Source organism: Pristiophorus japonicus, chromosome 1, assembly GCF_044704955.1.
Source record: "Pristiophorus japonicus isolate sPriJap1 chromosome 1, sPriJap1.hap1, whole genome shotgun sequence".
Lineage (NCBI taxonomy): Eukaryota > Metazoa > Chordata > Chondrichthyes > Pristiophoridae > Pristiophorus > Pristiophorus japonicus.
The window spans coordinates 117,680,855-117,693,284 of NC_091977.1; the positions used below are offsets into that span (position 1 = coordinate 117,680,855).

General features: G+C 43.7%; 1 protein-coding gene across 2 annotated transcripts in view; it reads right to left on the reverse strand.

Annotated features, from left to right (window-relative positions):
- The window catches only part of vps13a (vacuolar protein sorting 13 homolog A), a 645,125-nt gene that overhangs the window by 113,297 nt on the left and 519,398 nt on the right, over positions 1 to 12,430 (reverse strand). For both annotated transcript variants that reach the window (XM_070882697.1, XM_070882688.1), the window contains exons 64-65: positions 11,481 to 11,556; positions 3,459 to 3,622 (exon numbers count right to left, since the gene is read on the reverse strand). In XM_070882697.1, coding sequence (XP_070738798.1) covers positions 3,459 to 3,622; positions 11,481 to 11,556 — 240 coding nt within the window. The remainder of the gene's footprint in view (positions 1 to 3,458; positions 3,623 to 11,480; positions 11,557 to 12,430) is intronic.

The following is a 12,430-nucleotide window of genomic DNA, read 5'->3' on the forward strand; positions in this document are numbered from 1 at the left end:
ATGTCTCTCCAGCTCTTTTATAGCCCGACCTGCGGAGCTGTTCTCTCGCAGGTCGGGGGGCCATAACAGTTATATAAAGTTCTGATTAGAACCCATTTAGAGTACTGCATTCAGTTCTGGGCACCACACCTCAGGAAGGATATTTTGGCCTTGGAGGAAGTGCAACACAAATACACCAGAATGATATCGGGCGGGAAAGGATTAAATTCTGAGGACAGATTAAGAACTTAAGAAATAGAAGCAGAATTAGGCCATTCGGTTCTCAGAGCCTGCTGCACCATCAATGAGATCATGGCTGATTTTCTACCTCAACTCCACCTTCCTGCACTATCCCCATATCCCTTGATTCCCTTAATATTCAAAAAACTATCTATCTCGGTCTTGAATATACTCAACAACTGAGCATCCATCGCCCTCGGGGTAGAAAATTGCAAAGATTCACAACCCTTTCAATGAAGAAATTTCTCCTCATCTAAGTCCTAAATGGCCGACCCTTTATTCTGAGACTGTGACCCCCCTAGTCTCCCCAGCTAGGTGAAACAGCCTCCCAGAATCTACCCTGTCAAGCCCTGTAAGAATGTTATGTTTCAATGAGATCGCCTCTCATTCTTCTGAATTCTAGGAAATATGTGCCTAGTCTCTTCAAATCTCTCCTCATAGGACAATCCCCCATCCCAGGAATCAGTCTGGCGAATCTTTGTTGCACTTTCTCTAAGGCAAGTTGCATAGACTACTCTCATATTCTTTTGAATGTTGATCTAATTGAGGTGTTTATGATGATTAAAGGATTTGATAGGGTAGATAGAGAGAGGGTAGATATATACAAAGAGAAACTATTTGGTGGGGAGTCAGAACAAGGGGGCATAATTTTAAAATTAGAGCTAGGCCGTTCAGGGGTGATGTCAGAAAGTACTTCTTCACACAAAGGTTAGGGGAAATCTGGAAATCTTGCCCCCCAAAAAGCTGTTGAGGACAGGTCAATTGAAAATTTCAAAATGGAGATTGATAAATGTTTTTGTAGGTAAGGGTATTAAGGGTTACGGAACCAAGGTAGGTAGATGAAGTTAAGATATAGATCAGCCATGATCTAACAGAATGGCAAAAGAGGCTCAAGGGGCTGAATGTCCTACTCTTGTTCCTATGAATAAAGTGTATTTATTTGATTTTTAATATCATAGATTTACCTGAATGATAATTGGACTCCAAGGATTAAATTACGTGAAGAGATTACACAAGGGGTTCTATTCCCTGGAATTTAGAAGGTTAAGGCTGATTTGATTGAAGTTTTCAAGGCACTAAGAGGCACTTATAGGTTAGAGAGAGAGAAACTATTTCCTCTGGTTGGGAAATTTAGGTCTTGGGGACATAGCCTAAAAGTTAGAGCCAGCCTTTCAAGAGTGAAGGAAACATTCTTGCACGCAATGGGCAGTAGAAGTTTGGAACTCTTTTCCGCAAATGGCAGTTGATGCTGGATCAAATGTTAATTTTAAGAACATAAGAAATAGGAGCAGGAGTAGGCCATAAGGCCCCTCGAGCCTGCTCCGCCATTCAATAAGATCATGGCTGATCTGATCATGGACTCAGCTCCACTTCCCTGCCCGCTCCCCATAACCCGTTTAAGAAACTGTCTATTTCTGTCTTAAATTTATTTAATGTCCCAGCTTCCACAGCTCTCTGAGGCAGTGAATTCCAGATTCACAACCCTCAGAGAAGAAATTTCTCCTCATCTCAGTTCTAAATGGGCGGCCCCTTATTGTAAGATCATGCCCTCCAGTTCTAGTCTCCTCCACCAGTGGAAACATCCTCTCTGCATCCACCTTGTCAAGCCCCCTCAATCTTCTAAGTTTCTGTAAGATCACCTCTCATTCTTCTGAATTCCAATGAGTAGAGGCCCAACCTACTCAACCTTTCCTCATAAGTCAACCCCCTCATCCCCGGGATCAACCTAATGAACCTTCTCTGAACTGCCTCCACAGCAAGTATATCCTTTCGTAAATATGGAAACCAAAACTGCACGCAGTATTCCAGGTGTGCCATCACCAATACCCTGTACAGCTGTAACAAGACTTCCCTGCTTTTACACTCCATTCCCTTTGCAATAAAGGCCAAGATTCCATTGGCCTTCCTGATCATTTGCTGTACCTGCATACTATCCTTTTGTGTTTCATGCACAAGTACCCCCAAGTCCTGCTGTACTGCAGCACTTTGCAATCTTTCTCCATTTATATAATAACTTGCTCTTTGATTTTTTCTGCCAAAGTGCATGACCTCACACGTTCCAACATCTGACAAATTCTTGCCCACTCACTTAGCCAGTCTATGTCCTCCTGCAGCCTCTCTGTCCTCCTCACACATAGCCCTTCCTCCCATCTTTGTATCATCAGCAAACCTGGCTATGTTACATTCAGTCCCCTCTTCCAAGTCGTTAATATAGATTGTAAATAGTTGGGGTCCCAGCACTGATCCCTGCGGCACCCCACTCATGACTGATTGCCAACCAGAAAATGAACCATTTATCCCGACTCTCTGTTTTCTGTTAGTTAGCCAATCTTCTATCATGCTAATATATTACCCCCAACCCCATGAATTTTTATCTTGGGCAGTAACCTTTTATGTGGCACCTTGTTAAATACCTTCTGGAAGTCCAAATACACCACATCCACTGGTTCCCCTTTATCCACCCTGTTCGTTACATCCTCAAAGAATTCCAGCAAATTTGTCAAACATGACTTCCCCTTCATAAATCCATGCTGACTCTGCCTGACCGAATTTTGCTTTTCCAAATGTCCTGTTACTGCTTCTTTAATAATGGGCTCCAATATTTTTCCAACCACAGATGTCTAACTGGTTTATAGTTTCCTGCTTTTTGTCTGCCTCCTTTTTTGAATAGGGGCATTACATTTGCAGTTTTCCAATCTGCTGGGACCTCCCCAGAATGCAGGGAATTTTGGTAAATTACAACCAATGCATCCACAATCCCTGCCGCTACTTCTCTTAAGACCCTAGGATGCAAGCCATCAGGTCCAGGGGATTTATCTGCCTTTAGTCCCATTATCTTACTGAGTACCACCTCCTTAGTGATTGTGATTGTGTTTAGTCCCTCTACCCTGTTCCTCCCCCCCTACAGCCCCTTGACTATTCATTGTTGGAATATTGTTAGTGTCCTCTACCGTAAAAACTGATACAAAATACTTGTTTAGAGTTTCTGCCATCTCCATATTCCCCATTACTAATTCCCCGGTCTCATCCTCTAAGGGACCAACATTTACTTTAGCCACTCTTTTTCATTTTGTTAACCAAAGGTATTAAGAGATATGGGGTAAAGGCTAGAGTTAGGTCACAGATCATGATCTCATTCAATAGCAGAACAGGGTCGAGGGACTAAATGGCCTACTCCTGTCCCTATGAAACTATGATTCTACACTGTACAGGGGAAACAGTAATTTAGCAAATCCTACCGACACTAAGCCTTTTCCTCCACGTGTAATGCCTTCTTTAATTCCACTTGGTTGCTTGTTCATGGCCTCTCTACGTCTCTGCTGGTACTCTTCATCCATCGTGATAGCAGCTACACCTTTTGCCATTACACCAGTTATTCTAGATGCAGCACCTGCAATACCACCTGCAGGAAGAATTTAGAGTATAATTATGAGTGATAACTGTTCTGCAATTTACTCATTTCTCAAAATTCCTGACTTTGCCTATGTGCAAATAATCAACATGCAAAATGTGTAAATATTGCAAATTCAAGGAACTGAAATTGGTTGATATGTTATTTAAAATCACAAGTTTCCAAATTGAGAATCGGAAAGGTTTTTAAACATCAACAATAATAAACCAGTCACTAAATCAATAAGAAATGTCTTCCTGTTCCTTACAACTCAACTCGTAAATTGGTTTGTTACAAATTCTCCCCAATTTATTTAATCTTCTAGAATATACACCATTTTCCAGTTCTTCCATAAAGTTAAGGTAGATGATCAGGAGAATCCCCAGGGTATTCACCCCATAGTGTTCTATTAAGTACTGATAATTTGGGTTTACAATTATCTTTAGTTTACTGTGAAGAAATATGTAAAACCCTACCCAAAACAGATTAACATTAAAATTTTCTAGCAGTCAGTGGAAGTCTGAGATTTGTGGTGATTAAAAAAAAATACATATGAAAGTACGCTACACTATGTACCTGCATAATAATATGCAAAATGTTATATATCTACATAAATATGCTTAGCGCATATTCATCCACATTCTTTTTAAAGAGCCAATTTACTGCTCTGTGGGTAACAAATAGCAGTCTGATCATCGTGGGCTAAAAATTCAGTTGCATTACGCCCATTGTTTGGGTGCTATGGTTGCCGAATTGGGTTGGAAATGATATCTGAGCAACACGCGCACAATTCCGGTTTGGGCCATGTCGGTGAGGGAGGTGGAGTGTACGTTGGAAGTATGGTAAGTAGACAGATTGTGATGGTGATATGCTGCCACGCTGTCATTTTCATCGTCATCGCTGGAACTAACACCGTATTAACCTCGCACAGCTGAACATGCGTTCAGCAGCAATAAGGATCCCCCAGCAGTGCTATTTAAAAGGGGTCATCACCAACTTTTAGATACCTTGCCTTTTTGATTTCTACTGGTTCTGTGTAAGTTTGTAGAAGTGTTTGCAGCTTTCTAGAGTTGTTTCAAGTTGCTGAGGTGACAGGGAGTGGTGTTGCAAGTGGAGAAGGCCTTGCTTCTGACTTCAAGGCTTCTAGTCAGACCACTTGCTCCCAGTTGTATCCCCCTTGGCCTGCAGCATCACAGGGAGATGGAGCAGAAGCAGCAAAAGAAGAGGATAAGCTGCATATAGAGGGAGCAGGAGAAGGGCTCTCAGCAGGCGACCTTACCCACCTAGGGTCTTCCATCAGCAATTCTCTTACCTCGTCCTAAGCCAGGAGCAGTGTGTGAGGCATCTGCACTTTATGAAGGAGGTGCTCACAGAACTCTGCAACCTCTTACAACCAGACCTGCACTTTAAGGCAAGTTCAGCAATGTCAGTGGGTGACCGTGGCCCTGAACTTCTTTGCGTCAGGATCCTTCCAAGCTGGAACAATCGACAACTGTACCATCTCCCAGTTCACCGTCCACTGCTACATAAGAGAGGTGACAGAAGCTCTTTATGCCAGGAGAGAGGACTTCATTGTCTTTTCCCTGACCAAAGAGAAGCAGACAGAACGTGCAAGTGACTTTGCCAGAATAGCGGACTTCCCCATAGTGCAGGGAACCATCGACTGCACACACATGGATTTACGGGCACTGTATCTAAATGCTGAGATGTACCGCAATCGCAAACGTTACCACTCGCTGAATGTGCAGTTGGTCTGTGCCCACGCTCAGCACATCATGACAGTGAATGCCCAGTATCCTGGCATCAGACTTGATGCTTTTATTCTGCGCCAGTCCGCTATTCCCTCAGTCTTTGAGCTACCAAGACAAACCAGAAGGTGGCTACTCGGCGACAAGGGCTTTCCCTTGACTACCTGGCACATGACTCTGCTCCACAACCCAATCACACATGGCCAGCATTCGTACAAGTCATGCTGCCGCACAAATCATCAACGAGTGGACCATTGGAGTGCTGATGCAACGGTTTCACTGCTGGTCCGCTCTGGAATACAGTACTCACAAGAACATGTGTCCCGATTCATGGTAGTCTGCTGTATCTGCCACAACCTGGCCATCATGAGGGCGCAGCCCTTGCTACAAACAATACAGCCACCAGCTCAGGAGCAAGAGATGGAGGAGGAAGAGGAGGGAAAAGAGGAAACAGAAGAAAGGAGGCAACCCAGACAGCCCCTTTCTGGCCGGGATATCCAGGATCGAATCACCAGTGAACACAACCCCAATTCCCCATTCAACATTAGTCCCACACCTTACCTTTCCATTTGTTACTGATCACCACAGCGTCCTCTTGGCCACAAGCTGAAATAAAAGCCACCATTTCAGCAATCCTAGTAATCTGATGGAGTACAGACTGCTGTGACACCCTGCAAGTCCACTTCAACACTGGTAAACCCAGCCATGATGGCAGCAGTCTGTACTTGCGTGGCAGTGAGCTGAGCTTTGATGACTTCAGTCTGAGAGATTCCACTGCAGCACTAGACATTGGGTGGCTTCTGCTTGTGCTGCAATGGAAGGTGAGACTGCGGCCATGAGACGCGGCATAATGGTTGGATCCACAAGTGCATTAATGCCTCTTCCATGCTGGAAAGGATGGGCTCCAAGCCCTGTGCAAGGCTGGAACTGGACTCCTCCATGATCCTTGACATTGCATTCAGGCTTTCTGGCAAGCCTGCCAATGCACTATGCATTTCCTTGTGCATACCCATCAGCGTCATTCTGCAGGCCATCCCATCGAAGTCTTCATCTGAGTCCTGTGCAACAGATGCCTGGTGTCTCATCACTATCAGATCCCTCATCTAACCTATCCTCTAAAGTACATGGATTGCCAGTATCTGAGCTGGTGGCTGGGAGTGTGAAATCGAGTGACAGTGTTTTTTCTTCTTCACTCTCCTCTGTTGACTGGATTTCTTGGGTGTGTGAAATGAGAAAGGCACAAGGTTTGGGTTGTGGTGAGGGTAGTGTGTGGGGAGCGGGGGGGATGGAAAGCAAGAGGTGCATGCTTACACCATGTGTAGATTGTAAATCAGAAGAGATTGTGGGATGAGGGGGAAGTGGGACGTGAGAAGGTGGATAAAGTATGAGGATACCAGCATTTGTATTCTTTCAGCCCCTTCGCTGGCCTCAAGCTCAGCCATGCCATTGCCAAGAATGGCCAGCACCATCTTCTCCATGGGGTTGAGGTCATGTACACGAATTTTACCACAAATCCTGGCTCCAGTTTAAGGAGGATCCCAGTGGGGAAGATTGTGGTTCTGGTAAAGGGAACTTGTCTTGTAAGAAGCCTCTTCAACCTGGAGGATTTGAACATCAAGAGGGAGGCGGCACCTTCCAGAAAAGGCCATCAGTGCTGGAGGAATGGTGTGAGGTGAAAAAGGAGGAGCTCTCTGCTCTCAGCAGGATTCCAGGCTGCTGCTACGATCAGCAAAACTTGTGGAGATTAAAGCCCTGGCACTGCTTAAGAGGCAGCCAAATGGCAACAAGGGTGATCAAAAGCAATCTTTCGGGGGGGAGGGGGGGATGGTGGCGGGGAGTTAAACAGGCTAAGTCCTCTGTCTCATTTTAAGTATGTTCATTTTAATTTTAACTGCCCAAAATAGTCGGTGCGCTGAATAGTTTTTATTACGCCATTGTAATTGACTATGATGGTAAAAGCAAATGGTCAGTACTATTTGTCCTAACAGCCAGATAAGCGAGGACAGTTTAAGTGGTGGGAACTACACTTGTTCAGCAACTGCGATGCTACCATCGCTTCCTTCTGAAGGAACAACTAGAGCAGGGCAATAAATGTGGGCCTTCACAGCGATGCCCACATTCCAAGAATGAAAAAAAGCACTATGCTTCCTCACATCACTGGGTCATCTTATTTGACTTAAATTACAAAGGTGACTAAGCACTCCATTGGCTGTAAAGCACGTTGGGACATCCTGAGGTTGTGAAAGGCATTATATAAATGCAAGTCTTTTTGAAAAATAAAATAACTCCCAACTATCTTCCTACATGCAGGCTCAACTTGCGAGCCTAGCCAAAGATTGCTCTTGCAGTTTTCAGTTTCAAAACCTGACAATGCCTGTCTCTGTCCCCATTTTATCACTGTGTTCACAGCAACAAGGGAAAACCTGCCAGATTGCTTAACGGCATGCCCTGGACCAAAAACTTCCAATCACAATTTGTGCAAAGTGTTTATTGATTAATGAGAAAGTCGATTCAATTGCTTATTATTTACAATCTTTGCAAAACAATATCAAAGCTCAGCTCGTGAACATTTTAACCAGCATTTCTTCAGTGTTATTTGTTCTAAATTTTTGTGTATACAATTTGCTTACAAGTCCCAAGACTTGACCGTGCTTTAGTCCTGTTCCACAATTTTGAATCGCCGCTTGTGCATCCCCCACTTCCTTCGCAACCATCACTGGCCACGTTTTCAGCTCTGGAATTACCTCCCTAAACCTCTCTCTTTCCTCTCTCTTAAAACCCCTCTTAAAGCACATCACTTTGATCAAGCTTTTATTCCCTTCTTTGACCTATGTCAATTTTTGTCCAATTACACTTTTATAAAGTGCCTTGAAATATTTTTCTACATTAAAGTTGCTATATAAATGCAAGTTGTTGTATAAAATTTTGCAGCATCGGAGGCTGCCATTCAGCTTCCTGAAGGAGCTATGCACTTAGTCCCATTTCTCTGCCCTACCCTCAGTTTTTACATTTTATTTTTCAAATATTTATTTACTTCTCTCTTAAAAGCTATTTGTATTCCGCTTACCACTGCTTCTGGTAGATCTTTTCATGTCTGAACAGCCAGCCATCTAAAATAATTCTCCAAATTTATTCTTTGTTCTTTTGGTGTCCTCTAGTTATATTGACCAGTTTTTACTGGTTTACCTTATCAATATCCCTCAATTTTGAATACCTCCAAGAGATCTCTTAAACTTTTGTGTTTGGTGAGAAGAGCTTCAATCTGGTCTCGCCTTTTGACTAAGGTCGCTCATCCCCAATATCATCTTAGTAAATATCTCTTCTGTACCTTCTCCATGGTATTGACATTCTTCCTTAAATAGGGCACCCATAAATGGGCACAATATTCTAAATGTGATCTATCCATGTGTTCTATAGGTTAAGGGCTGGATTTTCGGTTCGCCTCAGTTAGCGGCCAGAGGGGGTGTTAATGGAAGCGTAAGAGATTACCCACCGGGAGCATTTAGTGCCCAACTGGGGGTGCAAACCAGTAGCGCTTGGCTGATGATGATCACTCCGATCGTGACGTATTCCTGGTGCAACGCCACACTTGCGCCCCGGTCGGAAAGTTAGGTGCGGCAGCCTCATTTAGCGGCCACCAAGAACAACATCTGGAAAAACAGTCGGTACAGGCTTGCAGAGTCGTTGCACAGCAGGATCGAGGGGCCAAATGGCCTTCTCTTGCTCTTATTTCTTATGTTAACTGGTGGCTACTTAAATGGATGAGGAAACGTTTCTGTCGGAGGTCACAGTCAGTGCAACGTTTACACGCAACATGGGTGGTGAGCCTCTGAGTATGCAGTGGCAGACAGAAATAAGAGTTCAGATTGAGAAAAAGTGATTTTGAAAACTTTAATGGGTACATTACTATGCCACGCCTTTAAGACTTGGCTTTTCCTGGGATCTGAATTGGAATTCGGCGCATGCGCAGCGACTTGGTTAAATTTAGCACCGGCATTTTCCTTAGCGTCCCCCCAGCTCTGGTGTGCAACGGTTGATTTAGCATCCGTCAGCCTTGAATATACTCAACTACTCAGCAGCCACCGCCCTTTGGGGTGGAAAATTCCAAAGATTCACAACCCTCTGAGTAAAGAAATTCTTCCTCATCTCAGTCTCAAATGGCTGACCACTTATCCTGAAACTATGCCCCCTAGTTCTAGACTCTTAAGACAGGAGAAACAACTCACAGCATCTAACTAGTACAGCAACCCCCAGAATCTTTTATATTTTAATGAGATCACCTCTCATTCTTCTAAACTCCAGAGAGCATTGGCCCAATCTAGTCGATCTCTCCTCAGGTCAACCCTCTCATCCCAGGAATCAATCCAGGTACCTTTGATGTACCACCTCTGAGGCAAGTTTATTCTTCCTCAGATAAGGAGACCAAAAACTGTACATCGTACTCTAGATGTGATCTCACCAAAGCCCTGTACAATTGTAGCAAAACTTCCTTGCTCTTGTACTCCAACCCCCTTGCAATAAAGGCCATCATGCCATTTTCCTTCCTAATTGTTTGCAGTCATCATTATCATAAGCAGTCCCTCGGAGTCGAGGATGACTTGCTTCCACTCTAAAAGTGAGTTCTCAGGTGACTGAAGAGTCCAATACGGGACCTAGACAGTGGTTGAAGGAAAGGGTGGGTGGGGAGCCTGGATTGACGCACACTCCTTCTGCTGTCTACGCTTGGTTTCTGCTTGATCTCGGTGATGGGACTCGAGGTGCTCAGCGTCCACCTGGATGCTCTTCCTCCACTTTGGGCGGTCATGGGCCAGGGATTCCCAGGAGTCGGTGGGGATGTTTCACTTTATCAAGGAGGCTTTGAGGGTGTCCTTGAAGCGTTTCCTCTGCCCACCTGGGGCTCACTTGCTGTGTCGAAGCTCCGCGTAGAGTGCTTGCTTTGGGGGTCTCGTGTCGGGCATGCGGACGATGTGGCCTGCCCAACGGAGCTGATCAAGCGTGATAAATGCTTCGATGCTGGGGATGTTGGCCTGAGTAAGAACACCAACGTTGGTGCGTCTATCCTGCCAATGGATTTGCAGGATCTCACTGGTGGTTCTTCTCCAGCATTTTGAGGTGTCTGCTGTATATAGTCCACATCTCTGTGGCATATAGGAAGGCGGGTATCACTACTGCCCTGTCGACCATAAACTTGGTGCCGGATTGGAGGTCCTGGTCTTCAAACACTCTCTTCCTCAGGCGACCGAAGGCTGCGCTGGTGCACTGAAGGCGGTGATGGACCTTGTCATCAATGTCTGCTCTTGCTGACAGTAGGCTCCCGAGGTATGGAAAATGGTCCATGTTGTCCAAAGCCTACATGCTAATTCCATGTGTTTCCTGTATGAGGACACCTAACTCTCTCTGAACACCAACATTTAATATTTTTGCGCCATTTAAAAAATATTTTATTTTTCTATTCTTTCTATCAAAGTGAATAGCCTTACATTTCCCCACATTATACTTTATCTGCCACCTTGTTGCCCATTCACTTCATCTGTCTATAACCCTTATGTCCTCCTCACAGCTTACTTTCGCACCTAGCTTTGTATCATCAAATTTGGATATATTATACTTGTTCCCTTCATCTAAGTCATTAATATTGATTGTAAATAGCTGAGGCCCAAGAATTGATCATTTTACGGCACCCCACGAGTTACAGTCTGCCGACCTGAAAATGACCAGTTTAATCCTACTCTGTTTTCTGTCTGTTAACCAATCCTCTATCCATGTTAATATATTACCCACAACCCTATGAGCCCTCATCTTATCAGACTGAAAGGGCTTTAAAGGTAATTAGAATTCTGAGATCTACCGGGTGAATGGGATGAGAAGTTCTTTTCCTACTGTTTCATTCCAGACTATAGAAATATTGCAGGTATTTGTGATCCCATGGCTAAGGGATTGTTATGTAACTAAATATAAAATATTCTGCAACAAGGAAATGCAATCGTACTGAACAGAAAGTAGCCTTATGATATAAACATTTTGAAAATCTAGATTGATACCTTTTTATCAAGGGAACCATCATTTCTGAAACTAACTAATTATACATAATCAGTTTACTTTCAAACAAATGCAATACATACCAACAGCACCTCCAACTAATGCCTTTACACCCAAGGTTATTCCTTCCATGAACTCTTCAGGCCCCTGAATTGCTCCCTAAGGAAAAATAAGTTACAATGGTTTAAAAAGCTCTAATTTAATGGTCCGGATTTTGCATGAATAACGGTGAGGCTATCAGCGCTCACTATTATGGAGTAAATCGGATAGCAATTTCTGGCATCCACACATGTACAGTTAAACGCGCAAATCAGGAAGTCAGAGTTGCCCTGATCTCCACAAGCTTAGTTACACCAGTACCTTGCCAAGAGACTCAGCTTTGAGATACATGAAGGGCCTGAAATTGTTGTACTTACCAATTAGTTACCACTAAACATGCCAGAAAAAGTTAGGGCTTGTGCATTCAGATGTAAGTGATTTTTTAATGGCGTGTTAGATCTTTACTGCCAAACAACTTCTCTGGCACTGAAAATTTAATTTTCCAAGAGTGGAATCTCATTCCTTCAGATTTTAATTTTTTGGGAGATATTTTAAAAATTAAAATAAATGCATCTTTACTTTTATTTTCTGTCTGTTAATATTAAGATCATTTTTAATCTTATCTTTCTTTCCCTCTCTATTTCGTTTTCTGTACATGATGTACATTGAGTCCCAAAGGCTGTGTTGCCTGCCCGGTGCCAGACATCTCCTCCAGCCTGTGCAGCTCAGTGAAGATTCTTCAATCTGATTGGTTGAAGAGCCACACTGTTGCTTTCCCTGCTCCCACACACCACAAATCCCCTGTAGAAGGCGCTGCTCTGAAAAGATTCTCAAAATATCGTTGCCGCTCAAAAACCCACAAAACATCTGTGGGCAGCTGTAAGTACAACAAATAGCAAGTGCCATTCCTTCAGCGCAGACCTTAAAATCCAGACCATTATTAAATATATAATTTCCTTTCACTTGCAGTATTATCTCATGCTACATAAAGAAT